At 44.3% G+C, this 19,268-nt stretch overlaps 1 protein-coding gene across 1 annotated transcript in view; it reads left to right on the top strand.

The window, feature by feature from the left end:
- Nucleotides 1-19,268, top strand: part of LOC106960231 (teneurin-2) — a 106,842-nt gene that overhangs the window by 69,013 nt on the left and 18,561 nt on the right. Inside the window, exons 11-16 of the mRNA XM_015053218.1 lie at nt 5,544-5,729; nt 13,685-13,831; nt 14,149-14,359; nt 15,870-15,989; nt 17,373-17,634; nt 17,963-18,230. Coding sequence (XP_014908704.1) covers nt 5,544-5,729; nt 13,685-13,831; nt 14,149-14,359; nt 15,870-15,989; nt 17,373-17,634; nt 17,963-18,230 — 1,194 coding nt within the window. The remainder of the gene's footprint in view (nt 1-5,543; nt 5,730-13,684; nt 13,832-14,148; nt 14,360-15,869; nt 15,990-17,372; nt 17,635-17,962; nt 18,231-19,268) is intronic.

The following is a 19,268-nucleotide window of genomic DNA, read 5'->3' as shown; positions in this document are numbered from 1 at the left end:
GTGAAGCTCAGACAAGATGACTGATGATGAATGGCAGCTCCCCGAGCTAACGACTCCCCGGCTCTGTGCTCACCTGGGATAGACAGCTCTGATGAATAGTTTAGTTACCTCTACTTGTAATTACTCTTTATGTCATTGGCGCTCTCCGCCCCCTTTAACCACTCTATTCGCTCTCCTGCCTGCTTGGGTGTGGATTTGCCCCATAAATCAACAGCAGCAGCAACAGAAAAGGCTTGCTAATTGTCTCTTTCTTTCCTCATATGCATGGTTTAATCTTTCCTCCTCCTTCTCCTTCTCCTCCTTCTTCTTCATTTTCTCTTCTTCTCCTCCAGCTGCTTGCCCGGTGCTGTGCAGCGGCAACGGCCAATACGACAAGGGTTCCTGTGTGTGTTACAGTGGCTGGAAGGGACCCGAGTGCGACATCCCCGTCACGCAATGCATAGACCCTCTTTGCAGCGGCCATGGCACCTGCACCGATGGAAACTGTGTGTGCTCCATCGGCTACAAGGGGCCGAACTGTGCAGAGGGTGAGGGTGGGCACTTTGTCTTCTAACGTGCATAATCTGTTTGAAAGTTTTAAAAGGAACTTGGATGTTTCAAATATTTTTGAAAATGAAAATATGTCTCGTAGCAGTATTTCACAGATAATAGGTCCCTAATCTGTGTCCAGATTTAGGGTCTGCATCCTTCGAAGGCTTCATTTGAAGACTGATTACACAACGGCGATGTAAATGCGGCCCAACAATTTATCACCCGTTTGAAGGAAGGTTCTGGTGTACGCTTGGACAAGGTGTCTGCGCATCCTTGAAAGCCTTGTGAAGTCGTGTATCTAAAATTAAGGCCTTCGAAGGTCTTAGATTCGTTTCTTTGAAATGTAAATTAATCTCAAATACGACGGTCACGGGTCTTAAATTTTGTGGCTGCATTACTATTTAGTCTCATGCTTTATGCAGTTTTTTATTTTATTTTCCTTGGGGAAATTTTTCTCAGGCAAAAGTCTGAGTCATGTGCAGACATCTTCTCCAGACTGTTGAGGCCACTGGTAGCAAACTGCTAATATGCCCTTGCTGGCTAGATAGCAAGTTCTTTTGCATCTATCATAGATGTGGTAAGTACAGAGTTAACACCAGTTGGTTGGATGACATTAGTCTTTGAAAGTGGTTCACCTCTGTTGCCAACCATATGAAGCTATTGGCATTCAGTGCAAAAAATCTTAGCATGTGGGTTCAGGTTGCTTTGCAAACTATGTGATTTTCTGCTGGTAATTTCCTGATGAAGTTCTTAAATTTCATTCGTCATGGACTTAAAAAGTCTTACATTTGAGTTATTGAAACCTATTTGAAGACTTTTCTATCCCAAGATTCATTGTGAGCAGAAGGGGAGTTTAGTTTTAAATACAGGTATATTCAAATCTGCAAAAATTAAGAGCTTAAGAAGTTGTGTTGTTAGGCTTTTGTCATCTGCAAAGACATGTTTTTTAGTATAACATTGTAAAGACTTAATTTAATTATTGCAATTGTTTATTTAATTAAATAAACTTCAAGAAGTAGTAAAAAAAAAATCAGCAAGATTTCAAGCTCCATTTTTACCGGCATTTGTTAACCTCTGTTACGGTTGCTAGGTGACAGGAAATATAAGGAGGGCAATTAATCAGAAGGCCAGATCATCCACTTTCATAGCCGCTCGACAAAGGACCCGACCCACATCGACCTTCGAAGGACCCAATGGTGTAGTCGGGTTTGCGTTGATGACATCACAACCGTTGAGCCAATCAGGTGTTATTAGCAAAGCATTAGCAAATAACACATTTTTGACAGACTCTGAAGCAGCAACGTTGCAAATTAACGTCTGAGCAACAACCTACAACACAGAAAATGAGAGCAACTGATCACGAGGCGTTATCTGCATCTAAAGTGAGCAGAAAAGCTTTGCTGCTAACTTCAAGTTCAACCAGTGACCCCTTCTAACTAAAGATAGTCTGCAAATTACAGCATAATCTTGTGCTGAGCAAGTGTTCGTTCCTGCTATTCGTAAAGATGAAGTATGACACCGCAGCTGAACACATCAGAGGTTTTATTAAGAGCTGAACTCGCTTCTATTGATCCTTGTTAAGACGGATCTGCATGGCACATTCTCCATCATCGGAGGCAAAGGAGAGGGATGAGAAAGGCGAGTCGGTGCGGCGAAAGGTGAATATCTAAGAAGTGAGAGAAAAAAGTGAGTTTTTGAGGTTGAAGATGAAGAGAAGAGGAAACAAAGGGCAAAAAAAAAAAGAAGTCAAATGACAAAAGAAGTCAAAAGAAACCTTAGAGGGCCCGAGAACAAGGTCAGCGATTTCGCTGCGTCTTCTTCATCCATCCAACCTCACCCCTCCTCCTCCTCTCATATCTGATATTCATCACGGCAGAGTCCCTCAAACAATTTACCTGAAGTGCCGGCGACATGAAAATCGATAACTGTGATCCGCCGTTTCTGCCGGGCAAACAGAAATGGAGAGGCCGGAGGTTATGTGCAGGCGTGTGCTTTTATTAATTTGTGTACAAAAAAAATAAATAAATAAATAAATAAAAGGGTACAACTGGGTCAGATATGCCCGAGGTGAGAGAGAGAGAAAGACTGAGAGGGGGTGGGGGTGCGTCAAACACGAAAAGACAAGGAGGGGAGAGAAATGGAAAAAGAAAAAGTGTGACCGGGACAGAGCAGTGACAGCCGGCCCGGAGAGGGGTGGGTGGGCGCTGTGCCGAGAGGAGGTAATTTGTCAAATTGGTTTTCACTCACTGCTCAAACTCACAGCTGCCCGTCAACCTGGCAGACTGACAGTGTCACATTTTCCCCCGTGTACTGCCACACACACACACACACAGTCAGAAATGCATCCTCTCTGAATAATGTCAGGGTTGTTTGGGGGGTTTTTTCCACAGAGGAAGATTCTCCCTCCCGTGCTCCCATTATACTTTTAGCTGTTTTTTACTGTGCGCCTTAATTGCTTTATTGAAACATCTGCTGATGTTTTCCTTCATTTCTATAATCCTCTTTTGCGTCTCACCAATTAAATTCTCGCCTTGTTTAAGCCTTTTCTTTGATAACTCATTTTACTATCTGCCCTGGTGTGCGATTTCGCAGCTTGTCTCAGTTTCCCTTCATCTGTTTGTTCCCTTCGTTTTTTTTTTTCTTCTTCTTTCAACGCTGTCGTATCTTTTTGGCTTTTTTAACGCAGTGGATTGCCTGGACCCGACGTGTTCCAACAACGGCATCTGCGTGAACGGAGAGTGCCACTGCAAGCCGGGGTGGGGAGGGCTGCACTGCGAACTGCCCAGGGCCCAGTGCCCGGACCAGTGCCACGGCCACGGCGCCTTCATCCCAGACACCGGCTTGTGCAGCTGCGACCCCAACTGGATGGGGCCCGACTGCTCCATGGGTGAGTAGTAGCAGCGCCGAACGGCTGAAAGAGACGAACGCTCCGAGCGAAGACTGACGGGTCAGGGTTTTTAGGAAACCGCCTACTCAGTCCCGACGTTTCGATTTTTTTTTTTTTTTTTTTTTCCCATTCCCAGGGTACTTGACTATTAGTTAGTCATTTTATACCATGCTGTTCTGGTTTTCAAATTGGGCTTGGATGCAGTCCACTGAAATTAAAACATGCTGCGAAATAGAAATCAGCAACTGTTACAACGATCAAGCCAAGTTTGAGCAAGTTTGGAACCAAAGTTGGAAATTTTTTTTTTTTTTTTTTTTTCCACTGACAGTAACAGTATGGAGACGGGGGATCTTTGTGTTATTAATACAGTGCCGATCCAAATCTTAAAGTATGGAAAGAAATTAACTTGTGCAAAACTTTTAAATCACTACTTTAAAGTGGGGGAAGTGAAGATTTTTTTCTTAGACTTATCCAGTGCAGTACGTGTTTGCTTTGTGATTTGAGGTTCGTCTGTGCCCCACCTCTATTTTCTTGTCTGAACACCCAAAGTAAGATGCAACCAATTGTTTGCAGAATTTTCTTGATCACTACACAGAGCCCACCTGTGGGTAACTGCGTCACAGTAAACATATTCTGACTGTGAAACATGGCGGTGGCAGCATCATGTTGTGGGGATGTTTTTCTTCACCAGCTGTAAAAGAGTTGAGACTGAAGTAGAGGTTCACCCTCCAGCAATGCATTGACCCAAATCACCCAGTTAGAACCGATTAGATTTAATATATGCTTGTGTTAGAATGGCCTAGTCAAAGTTCAGACATGAGTCCCATTACATTATTAAGTAAAATCAATGTTATGTTATAATATTATTCTTCATAGAAAGATAACATACCTCACAAAGCAGCCGTCCTCTGTGAATCCCTCACTCGGCTCCTCCAGACTAGCAGCAGCAGCGCTTAGCAAACACCTGGTGGAAGTGTGTATCTGCTGAGCTCATTACGCAAGTTACCTCTCAGTCCTACACTCCTAAGAATGTCGCTGTAGGCTTAACGGAGTTACGCCGTTGTGATGACGTGTTGAAGGCAGAGTGTCAGAAAGAGCAGGTGCTTCTTAAAGAGACAGAGGCCCAATTTCAAGATGTCAAATTGCGATGTCAAGCTTGTTTCAAGTGAGGTTTGACATATACAGCATTTTTATAACACAGTTACTTAATCGTGCTATGCAATGGCACTATGAGCATTCAAAGTAGATAACACTGTCCCTTTAAGAACATATGGAAATATTTGAAATCCTGATCCAGTTTAAACGATAAGCTTAAGCAAAGCTCCAGAGACAAACCTCAAACAACTGCAGTAAATAAACAGCTGGATTTTATTTAAGGTAATGGAGTACAGTGGGCTAACTACAAATGCATGCCACACTTTTCAGATTTATATACGTAAAATGTGTAATTATTTTCTGCTGGTTTGTCACACAATACACACACTGTACTTTCCTTTTTTTTAAACAGCCACATTTCTCTCTCAATGAAAGCCAGCGGTAAACTCTTCCACTGAAACAGATCCCGCTGCCTCCTCCTCGGCGGCAGCGCAAGAACGTCGCTTGCTTCTTACAAGCAGAGCTCCCGACGTTCGTCGCAAGCAAAACTGCTTAACTTTAATACAGACAACAGTGTCTGCCACCGCGGGACTCCTCCGCAGACGTGTATCAAAACGTCTGCTCACCGGGGGGTCCCGAGCTCACAGACGGAATCGTCACATCTCACCGCACACACTGCCGCTGCCTGCGACGCCGCAGACAAAAGGCTTGGAACATAAAACGTTATCTTAAAGATGTTGTCGCCCACTTTGACTAAAGATGCAGGACGGGAGATTGAATCAGCAGCTAATCTGGCTCATTTTTTAGTCTTTTTGAAACAATTTTAGGGTTCTTGTTCATTGCAAAACAGAAGAAAGGGAGAACTTAAATTTGGGTTCGGTGACCACCGTCTCAAAGGGTGTCAATTCCAGCTCTGCTCTGGGTAGCCAAAAAGACTCATAAATAAAATTACAAAAGAAAATAAAAATATGCAAAATGCAATCTGAAAAGTTGTGCGTGTGCGACCCAGATTTGTCTCATCCGCTTGCAGAGGTTTGCTCGGTCGACTGCGGGACCCACGGCGTGTGCATGGGCGGGGCGTGTCGCTGTGAGGAAGGCTGGACCGGGGCCGGCTGCGACCAGCGCGTCTGCAACCCGCTCTGCATCAAACACGGGACCTGCAAGGACGGCAAGTGCCAGTGCCACCAGGGCTGGAACGGCGAGCACTGCACCATCGGTAGGTGTTTCCTGTACCTCCTCACCCCGAGCGTGTGTGCGTGTGTGTGTGTGTGTTTTTGTTTTGTTTTTTTGTTTTTTGGTGTGTGTCGACACCGTGGGTGAACACAGAAAACATCCAGTCAGACTGAAGTGGCAGCTTCCTTATTATTTTATTTTATTTTTTTTTTTTCCTTCCATTTTGTTAGATGGATTTGGAAATGAGAGGTGGAGGCGCAAGCAAAAGCTACAGGGAATTCAAGGAGAGGGCTGATGTAGAGAGGGGCGGGTGAAACGAAGCGGAGAGGAATAAACTTCTGAGGAGTGAGGGTGGGAGGATTACAAAAGAGCAGGGTTTAGTTGTTTATAGTCTGCCTCTCAACTGCACACCCAGGAGTTTTAGTTCTTCTATGGCCTTTGAAACACCAAAGTTGTGTTATGAAAGGCAAAACTCTGCAACATACTGTGATCAAAAAATAACTCTCAGATTCTCCGTGTGGGTACGTGTGTGTGTGTGTGTGCAGAGTCATCGTAGAGTGTGTGCGTGCGTGCGTGTGCGTGTGTGTGTTTTTTGTCAGTCAATCACTGTCTCATATTGACATCAATGTCACTTTGGATGGATGACTGCCAGATCCCTTTGATTCCTTCACACTACTCCGAGACACAAAGTCTCCTTTCCCCTGTCACCAGAGGCGCTGTGATTGCAGCCCGCCAAACAAACACCAAAACACACACCTACATACATGCACGCACACCCCAGCACATACATATGCACGGGGGAATAGCGGTTTATGATCTCCCCGTTTCCACCCCACCCACCCCCCCATCAGAAAGTAGGGCAGCTTTGACTGCAGCATCAGCCTGAGATGAAAGAGTTGTCAGGCCTCAGCTTGAGCGCAAAAAAGCACACTTCACCAGCACCAGACATCCTCAGTGTTAGCTTATCGCAGCCTGCCTGTTCTGTATTTCAGCTCTGCATGATGTTGCTTGCATTTATTTTAAAATTAAAAGCAAAAAAACAAAAAAAACAACATACTCTCCCTCCAACATTTACCTTCTGCACGTTTTCTCCCACTGCAGACCATGGGAGCATGGTTGACAAAGCAGGTACCGTATCTGACTCTGGTGTTTCTGTTTCTTAGCCTGTGGTGGTAGAAGCTAGCTGCTGCATTGGCCTGGCTTGGCTCCGTAGACTCTGTGGTGCTTTTCTGTCCGTGGTAGACCAGAGGTGCCTGCCTCAATGACGACTCCCCTCCGTGCGGTGCACTACCCCTCTCCCACCCCTCTTTTGTTTTCTCGCAGTGCACTGCAGCAGGGTCCTAGCTGTCATTGAGCCCTTCGTGTGTCGTGGGGTGACCGTAGAGCCCTGGTGTGGTGGTCCCGAAAGTGCCGAGGGGGCTGTGCTGTGGGTGTGTGGTTGTGCATGCGTGTGTGGGGCGTGTGTTCCCCCCCCCCGGTACGGGTGCGTCTCATTACGTTGGGGTGTCGTTAAAAAGCCAATTCATTTCAGTAATTCAATTCAAAACGTGAACCTCAGATGTTGTATGGATTCATTACACGCAGGGTGATATAGTTTTAGTGTTCATTTCAACTTGATAGTTTTGGCTTATGGCTAATAAAAACCCCCAAAATTCAGCTTCTGAGGAAATTATATGAGTCGTATAATAAAGACTTTGTGGAAATGTTGTTTTACGGCCTCAACAGTCATTGGGAAGACTGCTTGACCTACACAGGTACGAAACCAAAGGTTATTGCTAAGGAAGCCAGCTGTTCACAGGCTGCTCAATCCAATGGGAAGTGAAATGGAAAGAAAAAGTTTGAACATGCAGTAGGGATAGGTGCAGTTTTGATGGAACTGAAATAAAGCCCATTCAAGAGTTTGTGGGAGATTCAAACATCTGGACTGCAGTTGCAATAACTGAATCAGTCAATCTATCGAGTTTATTTGTGTAGCATACTTCAACAACACAGCATTTCAAAGAGCTTTACATTGTAAAAGCATTAAAAAAAGCATCATGAACACAACATATATATCAAATTATGATCTATACACAAGTGTCATCATTAAAATCATCACTACATGTCAAATATGTTGGTTAATGTTCCATTTATCTTGGTTCAAAAGTAACTCTAAACAGGTGAGTTTTTAGTCTTAATTTAGGTTTTCTAGAAGTTTGTTCCAGATTTAATGTGCCTAGAAGCTGAATGCTGCTTCTACCATATTTGCTTCTGATTCGAGAGCACATGCAGAAGTATCTAGAACATCTGGTGCCACTGAAGCCTTCCTTTTGTCGAGCCACGTCTGAACCAGATGCAGGATCAGAAACGTCTTACCAGGGGCTAAAGAGTGAAAGGGATTGAACTGTTGCTCAGTGATCCAAAGTTCTCTTCTCAGATAAAAGCAAAATTTGCATTTCATTTGGAAAATCAAGGCCCCACAATCAATGGGCATTAAGGCTATCAGCCCTGGACAAGCTCAGGCCTTGAGCTTGTCTGCATTGTTGGATCTGCCGTCTCTCAATTTTTTGGTTCACCGTCTCTGAGCTGTACATATTGGTGTTTTTGGCATGTAGGGTGAAAACATGGTGATCAAACCAGGTACTGGCAGAGCGGGGAGGTGTGAAGTCCTGCTCTCAGTAAAGCTTGTCAGCTGTGGGAAGCATGAAGTGCTCTAAAAGACTCTGGCAGGTGGCTGCACTGACTTGTGTTGGTCCATCTACTATTGGGCCAATCAACACCAGCCCCTCAAATCATTACTGACAGTGGGGATGTCGCATTGGACCTCAAGCAGCTCAAATGCTGTGCTTCCCGTTTAATTCCACCTGGAAAGATTAGACCTCCGAGCAACAGTTTAGTTCTTTTCCTGCCTTTGCTAAGCTTTGACACTTCTTATGTCGTCTCTACTTTGGGATTGACTTAACACAAGAAGCTGAACATTTATGGCCCAAGTCCTTGTTACTTTGGTGTGTGGTGACTCTTGAAGCACACTCTACACCCGATGAATCTAACCCAAACTTTTAAATGGGCACATTCTTTCCTTCCACAAAACTTTCCCATAATGAGCTGGGCTGCAGCACTGTGTGCGTGGCCAACTTCTTCAGCGACAATATTTGGTTCTAACGTTCTGCCTGAGAGAATCAATTATTTGGGGGCAACTATTAAATCCCTGTGATTTTGTAGGCCAAAAAGTTTTCTTTAAAGGTCTTCTTTTCTAAAAAGATTATTAGCTATGAGCCGTAATTATCAAAATAAGCTGAAATACACAGTGGAAATGTATGAGGTTTACATTCTGAATTAAATTAGTGACGTAAATAAACTCTTCAATGATATTCAAACGTATTGAGACTCACCTGTGTGTCCAGTGTGAAACCCTGAACAAACCAAGCACCAAACACTCAGCTATTCCAGCCATGTATCACGTAAACACAAGAGCTTCACACATAAGGAGAAAACGATCAAAGTCGTGGCGAACTTTTGAGGTAATTGGTAAATTTCATAGGCCACTGATGCAAGGCGTTAACGTGGTGTCAAAAAAAAAACACTGCAGAACTGTTAAGTGTGTGTGTGTGTGCGTGTGTGTGTTTACATTTTGAGTATTTGTGGCAGCGGCCGTGGTGGAGCGGCTACTAAATTCATCCCACTTGCATGTGTGTCGGCTCGCATCGTTGGCATTAATTCCAGCCCTTCGATCTGTTTCATCAAGCCAGGTCGAAGCAAGAAAAACCGCAGGTTACGTAGTCCGTCAGATCACACGCAGGGACACTCAGAGCAACAGCTTAAGGTCGAGAAATCGAGGCAAACAGAGAAGACTGCGAGTCCAGGGTGACTTTTCTCGCACTCTCTCAGCGAGAATGCTTATTAGATAGCCCCGCAGCTGAACCTCCGTCAGGTTGCGCAGAGCGGCACAGATTGCCTGACAGCTCAGGTCCCTGGAGCAACGTTGAGAGTGTCCTCTCAACCCTCTGCACTTAATGGAACAGCTCTCATTGTTTTATGAAGAGCCAGCTCAGAGAAAAAAGGTAAATTGCCGGGTTAAAGACGGAGCAAGACACGGAACGACGGAGGGGGAAGAAACAAGAAGCAAAGGGACATTCCTGAAGTTCTTAGGGTAGCTTATTAAGGACAGGAGAAGTAGATGAGTGGAGGTTTGTTTTAGAAGTTATCCAGCCCATCTATAGGATGCAACGGTGGATTTATGGCGGTAACCTTTTACTTGGTGACCTTTAGAGCAGGCGGAGTTGGGCGCACGGGGACCGAATGGGAGGAAAAATACAGCAACTTTTTACTACAGCGTCTCGACTTAGTTTCTTTCTTCTCCTTCACTCTTTCCTCGGCTAGCCTTTCTCTTGCCCAGTAGCCCCCCCTCATTCATTCTCACACAATATCTATCCAGTTATATACCCCATCATCCAGTCCCACAGATACCGCATACCAAACAAGTGTGTGTGTGCTCGTGTGTGTGCTGGCCCATAACCCAAGGCAATTTCTTCTCCTTTTTAAGGGGATTTCATCAGAGTCCAACTACATTACTGAGGAGGGTGGGCTTAATAGTTTCTGAAATCCCACTTTATTCTACTTAGTATGGGGGGAGTATTGACTGGGTCCTGACATTAAAGAGAGAGGAGCCTTATGCGAGGCCTGCCCAGGCAAGCCAATCAATGCCCGCTATGGATTGTCCTGTCCGGGTGCTTCATAAGTATTTGGCTGCTTTAAATGGCAACTCCATTTAACAGGCAATCACTGCTAACTGCCTTTGTTCCCCGAGCTCAATACTCGGGGACAATCTATTCCAGCCTGACTGTTAATGCGCCATCATGAGCGCTCCCCTGATGCCGAGAATGCTAATAATTAAAGATAAAACCTTTGATTTGATTCCTCTTGTTGAGCTGAAAACTCGGCCTGAGCCGCTCCGCTCCGCCCCTCCAGGTCTTCCCACCCCGCAAAACAAGATGGCGGTTATCCTCGAAGTCCCCCTTTTCCTTGACTCGCCCCCTCTACACCCCCCACTCCCCACCCCTCCGTCAGCCGCCCCGGCCGGTTTGAGACGTGATAAAACGCCAATCGGGGTGAAATGCCTGTTAATTTTAGCCGCTGCCTCGGTTTAGATTGCGCTATTTGTATTCATAATGCATGGCTTTATTGATGCAGCGATTTGTCGGAGGGCAAAATCCTGCAGCGCAACTTGAGTGAAAATATGTTCATTAATCTGCTGAGCAGGACTCGGTAAAAAGCATTTCATATTCATAATCTCTCACTGGGTTATTTTGTCCGTCCTCGCTCGGCGGCGGGCGCGATGCCGCAGAGTGAGAAATGCCAGGTCATATCTCCCGGGTGTGTGTGCGTGTGTGTGTGAGTTGAGTGCTTTTTGTGCATGTGTGTATTGTTTTATCAGTCAACCTTGTCTTTGCACTTCATCTCCCGTGGGTAGACTTTGGAGTGTTGCGTCCCGTTCCTTCATTTATTGGTGAGGAAATCACTATGACAAGTTTGTTTAGGGCTCTTTTTTTTTTCTTTTTTTTTTTAGGGGGAAAAAGAAATAAAACACTGACATTATGTCACATCAGTCCTTGAAAAATTCTAATGAGGAAAATGCGCAGTGGTAAAAATGTTTGATTTAGACAGGCCAAGCAAGAATTGAAAGCTTTCTTTAAAAAAAAACAAAAAAAAAAACACAACATTCCTGTCTGTCGCTGTCTTGGCCTGCAGTCAAATTATTAAACCGAGCTTAAACACTTCCTGTTGGGCTTTCATAGCCCAGACTATTTATTTCATGTCATTTAGCAGGCCCTCTACGGACATAGCCAAGTGAAATTAATACATGACTAATCTTGACTGACTAAATTAACGTTGGGGGATATGCTTTAGCTGATACGCTGCCACGAGTTCGACGAAAACATTGATGCGATCTCATATCTGTCTGCATCGAGCTGGAGCCAGCAGTTAGGCTGCCTAGATTAGCATATAGACTAAAAACAGGGAGAAAGAGCCCTGCCAAAGCCATAAAAGTGCTCTATGTGAAGAACAGCAGATTTGTTTTAAAAGGATTGCTTGGTTTTTGAAGTGGCGCGTTTGCAAACTGTGTTTTAGGCATTATTTTAACTCCGGTAGACAAGTCCTAAGTGATCTCGGGGATTATTAGCAGGATTATTATTTAGGTATCAAGCAAACAGAGATGCACAAACAGTCGACTAAGATAGAAAATGTTCACCAATTAAAACAGGAAAGTCAAACTCATTTTCTTTTTGGGACAAATCAACATCGCGAAGGTTCACAAAGGGCCGGTTGTGTCAGAACAAACTGAATAAAATCCGCTAACAAACCGTTAAAATAGTCATGTTAAGACTATTATTATTAAATGTTAAATTACATTAAAGCATTAAAGCGAATTGATAAGTTCTTCTTAACGTTAAATAATGTTTAACATCTCGGACTGATGAGTCTATTCAGGATTTCATGTTTCTTTTTTAGAAACAATTTGCATTAAACTCAGTTACACATTAGCTCAACAAAGAGCAGGGATCAGTTGATTTGTGTGGATTTATGTGAATTTTTAAAAAATTACTGATGTATTTTGGCAATATAAAGATGATTTATATCATATCCCTTTGAGATTAATACAGTATTTTTGAATTTGAACTTTGAAAATCATCTTTGATCTGATAAAATAATTGTTATCTTAAAGGTTTTATTTATGCGTCCGTCTGGAGTTTAGAGAGACGCATGAATTGCGATGGCAGCCTGGACTTGGAGTTTGACATTTGATTTAAAATATATCGACCTCAAAGCTTCATTGATCTGTAGAGTCAATGATCGTTTAAGTATTTTTGCAGCTATAGTTTGGATTTTGTTTTACAGTAATTGTGACTGCGGCAAATCACGGGCAGCATCGTTCTCGATTCTGCTTGCTGACTGTTTAAAACTACTCAACACAACCCCGCCCGATGTAACAAACAAGACCGATTACATGCAGGACACCGAGTTAACATCTTGTGATATTTTCTTCTGCTTCACCTGCAGAGAGTAACGGAAGCCAAAGGAGTTACTGCGGAGGCTAAAACAAACGTACCACTGATTAAATCCACAAAGTTTTCCCAGCTACTCTTCTGGTTTGTGTTTTAATAACATTCTAATACGTTACATCCTGAGTGGTGCTTCACCTGATTTCAGTCTTTATGCTTAACCAAGTAGAGCAGGAACTAAAAAGAAAGAAGAAGCCTGTGCATTTGGTATCATTTCTTCTTCTAATAAAGTATCTTGTGATGAAATATAATTTCCATATTTGTCCTCTATTAAAACCAGAGCATAGCAGATAGTGTGACTATGAGGAAGATATTACTGTCCTCTGTAATTGCCGCCTTTATTTGCCTCAAAGTCACTGTTGAGTTTGGAGAGCTCTCGCCTTGCTGGTTCCAGACTCGCTTGGCTCTCGGGCCTCTGATTCTGCTGGCGGGGGGGTGGAGGGGGTTCTTTTGCATAAGCTTAAGTAAAGGTTTATTAGTTCATAGACTGCATATACACGCACACACACATGCACACAAACGCTCAGACACGCACAAACACACACACACACACCGTCAAACATAATCTCATTCTCTCATGAGAAAGCATTACTCTCAGGCCATCAGAATCCCATTACCCACACTGAATCATAAATAGAGGGAGAAGGAGAGTGATGATCGGGTGGGGTTCCATCCAGTAAGCGAATAACGTAATCTATCCACCTCGGTCCGCACACGGACGGACATTAGCAGCCGTTGTTTTCGGTTTAGAGCCGGAACGAAAGACGTAAGTTTAAAAAAAAAAAAAAAAAAAAAAAACCCTGACCCGCTGACTTAAACGGATTCCTAACCAGCCGGCATCTCGACGGTTGTTCATCTGTGTGTCGTTAATTATGAAACAAGTATCCCTCTGTTCTCTCTCTCTCCTCTCTCTCTCCTCTCTTCTCAACCCCTCGTTCCTCCTGTCGTCTTCACCCAGACGGCTGTCCCAACTTGTGTAACGGGAACGGCCAGTGCACCATGGGTCAGCAGAGCTGGCACTGCGAGTGCCAGACAGGCTGGAGGGGCCCCGGATGCAGCGTTGCCATGGAAACCTCCTGCTCTGACAACAAGGACAACGAAGGAGGTGAATTCAAGAGCGGCGGTATAAAATTTTTGCGGCGAAGCGGTTCGTAAGTGCCCCTACAAGAAGAAAAGGGAAAAAAAAAAACAGAAAAGATATCGAAAAAAAAGAATGGATGATAGAGAGAAAAAATAAGTAAATTAGAAAAGAAATAGAGATCTCAGGAGAGGCGTCGTCTCCAGGGACGGCAAAAGTAAACTTTTTTTTTTATTTTATTTTATTTTTTATCAGAGACACCAGCGTTAGATTGTATTAACGAAGGATTCATGAAAGCTTAATGCTCTTTGCTGTCCTCACGGCTCCCTCTGCCCCTCTTTCAGACGGACTGACGGACTGCATGGATCCAGACTGTTGCATCCAGAGTCCCTGTCAGAACAGCCCTCTGTGTCGGGGCTCCCGGGACCCCCTGCTGGTCATCCAGCAGAACCCCATGTCCCAGCCTCGAGTCAGGTCTTTCTACGACCGCGTCAAGATGCTGGTGGGACGGGACAGCACCCACATCATCCCCGGGGAAAACCCGTTCAACTCCAGGTACGGCAAGCGAAATATGTTGAGGCCCAATAACAGGCAGAAAGGCATGCTATTGCTAATGAAAATAGGGGATATGAACCAAAAGAGAGTGATTATCTTAAAACCAAGTGTGTAAAAAGTAGACCTGCCACGATAAGAAATTTAGCTGATAAATTGTCTCAGAAGTTGTTGCGATAAACGATAAAATTGTTGATTAGAGACCGAGATATATAATGTAAGCACAGATTCTCAAAGATCAATAAACCTCAGATTATATTTAACATTTAATACTGGAACCAAAAAAACATTTTAGAAATCCGAAATAAATCAACAAAACAACAGAAGCAACAAATGAAACAAATTATTAAATCTCTGCAAACAAAAGCAAAAGGAATAGTTGAGACCGAAGCACCAGACTGAAGACTTTCGTCATCCAGGTTTTGGTAGAAAGAGAAAAATGGTAAATCATGCAAATGGAAAATTTATATTAGTTTATCGTGCAATTAATCGATTTATTGCTTATCGCGACAGGCCCGGTAAAAAGCACGTCTTCGACGTTGCTATGTTCAAAATTTGGAAAATCAAACTTAATTTATCACAAGTTACATATATATTAGTTATATAATATGTTATATGCTGGAGTGTCTTGCAAAAATATTCATGCCATGTGAACTAATTAGCATTTTGTCTCTTTACAACCATAAACTCTAATGTATACTTGAGGGATTTTATTTAATGAAACAGTGTGAATACATAGTATTTTCAAAATGAATATCTGAAAAGTATGTAATTATTAAACCAGGTGCAACAAATCACAGCTGAAGTCACCAAAGTGGACGATTAATTAATCCACTTTTTCTTCTCCCGTCATGTAAAAATCCTAATAAAACCCATTAGAGTTTGCGGGTCGTTTGTACAAAGGCACAGCTTAGCCACCCACAGCTGCGGCGAACATCAAGTTATTTAGATTTTATTTTATTTTTGCTTCATTATCAGTATTAATTATTTGGATGAAAAGACTTTTCATCAGCGAGATCAAGGCTACAACTGTGACACTCTTAAAAGGCCAGACATGAAAGTGAATAGCTATGCCACATGGAAACGTCACTCTCCGCTCAGTCGCTCCGATATCAAACAGAAACCTCTGAAAGGTTCGCAGATCTTGCTGATGAGTGGAGTTGAAGCGCTGTCCGTGCTCCTGATGCTTATCCGCGGATTAAAACAGTGAAAATAACCCATCAATGTAAAAAAACAAAAAACATCATGTTTAGAGGTTATCCTGCGTGCGCACACATATTATTTCGCAGCGTCACGGTTTATTTCTGTGACTGACACACAGAGTGGAGGGGAGGGGCGCTGATTGTGTATAATTAACGAGTAGAGGAAGGGCCGGAGCAGCAAGTGATGGAGTAAATTGAATGATTGAAGGATAGCCGTGCTAATCCAATCAGATTAATGGGAGTGTGAGGGTGGGGGAAGGGGGGTTTGATGGTTCCCTCCTCACTCTGTCCCTTTCTTGTCCCCTGTCCAGCTTGGCGTCCCTCATCCGGGGTCAGGTGCTGACCACAGACGGAACCCCTCTGGTGGGGGTCAACGTGTCTTTTGTCAACTACCCACACTACGGATACACGCTGACGCGGCAGGACGGAATGTATGTACGACTGCAGCGCCGTTCAAATCTGGAATCTACCTCACATTGTCGGGGCGATCAGATTAGATTAGATGGCGTTGGATTAGACTGGATTAGAATACTGATCTTATGACTAGGCTACTTAAGACTCAGGTAATAAGAAAACAGTCTGTTGGGAAAACATAGCAAGTATCTGATCGATATATTAAGATAAAGCAACAGCAAAAAAAAAATCTTAATTGTTTTTGGTTCGGCTTCTACTGCAAATATCTTAGTCCACTTAAAATTAGACTAAACTAACTTATAAGTAGATGTTCAGCAAGATGTATGAGCTTGTTTTAAGTCAGTAATTCCTTAATATTGATGAAAAAAAAACTACTTCCATTTGCAGATGATTTCACTAATAAGATGTTTTTCCCATGTTATAAGTGAAAACATCTGCCAGTGGAACTAGATGTTTTTCATCTATATTAAGGAATTACTGACTTAAAACCAGCTCCTGTGTCATGCTGAACATCTACTTGTGAGTTAATTTTGTCTTATTTCAACCCTACAAAGATATTTGCACTAAAAACACTTGGCAAAGTTTCCCCTTTTTTGCATTTAAGGTAATAATTACATACACTTCAATAAAAAAATCTGGGCTTTTATGACGTAAAATCATTGTTACGAGCTCATTTAGGCGAGGCAAATTTATTTGTACAGACTCAGAGCTTTAGAGAAAAGTCCTCTTGTCTCACGTGTCTCTCTCTTCCCTCTGCAGGAACTCTTGTCTTTTGGACGTTGTGCTCTGACCATACTTCTGTGTCCGTGTCCCGTTCTCCTTTCCTTCCAGTGTTTTTTTTCTTCCAGACACAACCGACAGTGTGCTAGCATCTTGCCACAGCTTGTGTTGCGCAGCAGCAGCAGTGATTAGTTTCGTGGACTTGTTACTTGAATGACCATGTGCTCTAACCTCTCTGTCCGGCCTCGTTTTTGTCTCGGCGCCGGTTTCCTTTCAGCAGTTCCAGACTCTTAAAAGCTCTCGATGTTTCCCAGAAGAAACGTGTATGACCTCTTTTGTCTTTTCCCCTAATACCTGTTATCCTGCAGATAATGACAACATGCTTGTTTCACTCTACGTAGTCTTCTAACTTCACATTTTTAACACTTTAGACTAAAGCCATCTCTGGGTCTCTACTTTGTTTTTGTCTCTTCTTAGTCCAAGCTGACTTTGTTGCCATTCAAAGCAACGCTAGGTCTCCATTTCAGGTCTGTTTGTTGTCGATTTTCTCAAACTATATTGAAAGAAGAAGAAGAAGAAAAGCCCCGATTCTGTTTTTGAGCTCAGATGACTGTTCACCACAACCACAGCTCATCCCCATGTGTGCCTCATTCCCATCCTGTTTTCACGAACCTCTCCAGGTTTGACCTGATAGCTAACGGCGGCGCCTCTCTGACCCTGCGGTTCGAGCGCGCGCCCTTCCTGAGCCAGGAGCGCACCGTTTGGCTGCCCTGGAGCCAGTTTTATGCAATGGACACGGTGGTGCTTAAGACAGAGGAGAACACGATCCCAGGCTGCGATCTGAGCGGCTTCGTCAGGCCTGACCCTGTTGTGATTGCATCCCCTCTCTCCTCCTTCTTCAGCTCCAAGCCAGGGGAGAAACCCATCATACCGGAGACACAGGTGCAGTACCACTGACCTCTGGCTGCCGGCTAATCTCCCTCCTGGTTCCCCTCGCGCTCCTCCTGCTCTCCTCTATATGCTTGTCTCTTGTAGCTTCTACCTACCTCCTCCCTGCCACCCGCTTCCATCGTCTCTCTCCCCCCCGCGCTCTCCCCTCCTCTCCCCAGCCTCCATCCCCTTCATTTCTTCCCTTCTTTCCAGTTTCTTTATTTCATCCCTCGTTTTGTCCTTCAGCCATCACTGGAAGCGCGACCCCCATTACTCTCCCTCCGTCTAATCCTCTTAATCCCCCCCTCTTTCCTGTGGTCTTTCCCTTTTGTTTCCCCAGGTGCTGCATGAGCAGATCGAGGTGCCCGGCACAGGCCTCAAGCTGTGCTACCTAAGCTCCCGCACGCAGGGCTACCGCTCGCTCCTCAAGGTCACCATGACCCCGGCCGTAGTGCCGATGGGCCTGCTGAAGGTGCACCTGATGGTGGCCGTGGAGGGCCACCTCTTCCAGAAGTGGTTCCACGCCTCCCCGAACTTGGCCTACACCTACATCTGGGACAAGACGGACGCGTACGGGCAGAGGGTCTATGGTCTGGCTGAAGCCGTCGGTGAGTGGCGCAGGCGGCTTTTGCTTCCTCTCTCTCTCTCTCCCAGCACTCGTTTGAATACATTAAACGGTTTAACATGAAGGGGGCTACCGGCGGTGACGGAAGGAGAGGAGCTAATTAAGAAGCCTGAAGGAGAGATGGTACAGCAGTAAGGCCACAGTAGAAAGGGCTCTTTTTCTTTTTTTCCCCCCCTCTTCCATACGTCTATTTCTTCCATTGAAGCTGCTTTTAGTTCAGTCAGCCAGCCGTAACTGTGGTGAAGGGTTATTAGCCATCAGGGCGAGTTAGCCGCTAACTACTGGAGCAGCAAGCAGGAGTCCAGGGGAGCCTCGCCGCTATTACTTTCTGCTGTCACAGTCACTCACAGGCGCCGTCAGCCAAACACGACTGTCAAGACGCGGGCGCCGCGGACATCCGGGGGCTTCGCTGCGGACTGTAGTGGCATGGCGGGCGTGCTGTTTGGGAAATTGGATTCAGTCAAAAAACGAAAGAGAGAGAGAGAAAATCTTTTTCTGCTTTTCCTGTAGAAGACGAGGTCGGGTTTTCTTTCTTGTGAACTGTGAAGGTGCAGTCCTGCGACAGTTACTTTGTAACTTTTTGACATTTTACAGCAACGCGCTTCAGTGAATATGACCAGGCTTCATGCAGCAGACCAACACAAAGTAGTGGCTAAATGTAGAGAGTGCAAGATCTGAAGGTCCAATGAGGAAAAGCGGCACATCAAAGGAAGTAGAATCTGATAAAAACATCCCCAAATCCTTACACCCTTTTTCAGAAAGTCGTTGAAAAAGCCTAGCGGAGGCCGGGCCCATTTTTTTTTTTTTTTTTTTTGCTATTATTATCCTCACTCCTAATGCACTACTTCCTGTAGATACTTGGTAGAAAAATGCTTTGAGGTTCAAGGCTGAAAGGTGACATAAGGTGGAAAAAAAGTTCAAGTGGTGTGAAGAGTTTTTGTTTCATTGTTTGTGGCGAACCTGGAAACGTGCTGGAAATAGTTCTCTGACTGTGACTCAGAAGGGAGTTGATGTGTTAACA

The sequence above is a fragment of the Poecilia latipinna genome, unplaced genomic scaffold (assembly GCF_001443285.1).
Source record: "Poecilia latipinna isolate Pla-1442-1.1 unplaced genomic scaffold, P_latipinna-1.0 Scaffold1168, whole genome shotgun sequence".
In the NCBI taxonomy this organism is placed as follows: Eukaryota; Metazoa; Chordata; class Actinopteri; order Cyprinodontiformes; family Poeciliidae; genus Poecilia; species Poecilia latipinna.
Note: the sequence above shows the minus strand (reverse complement) of the source record. Positions and strands in the feature narration are given on the sequence as shown.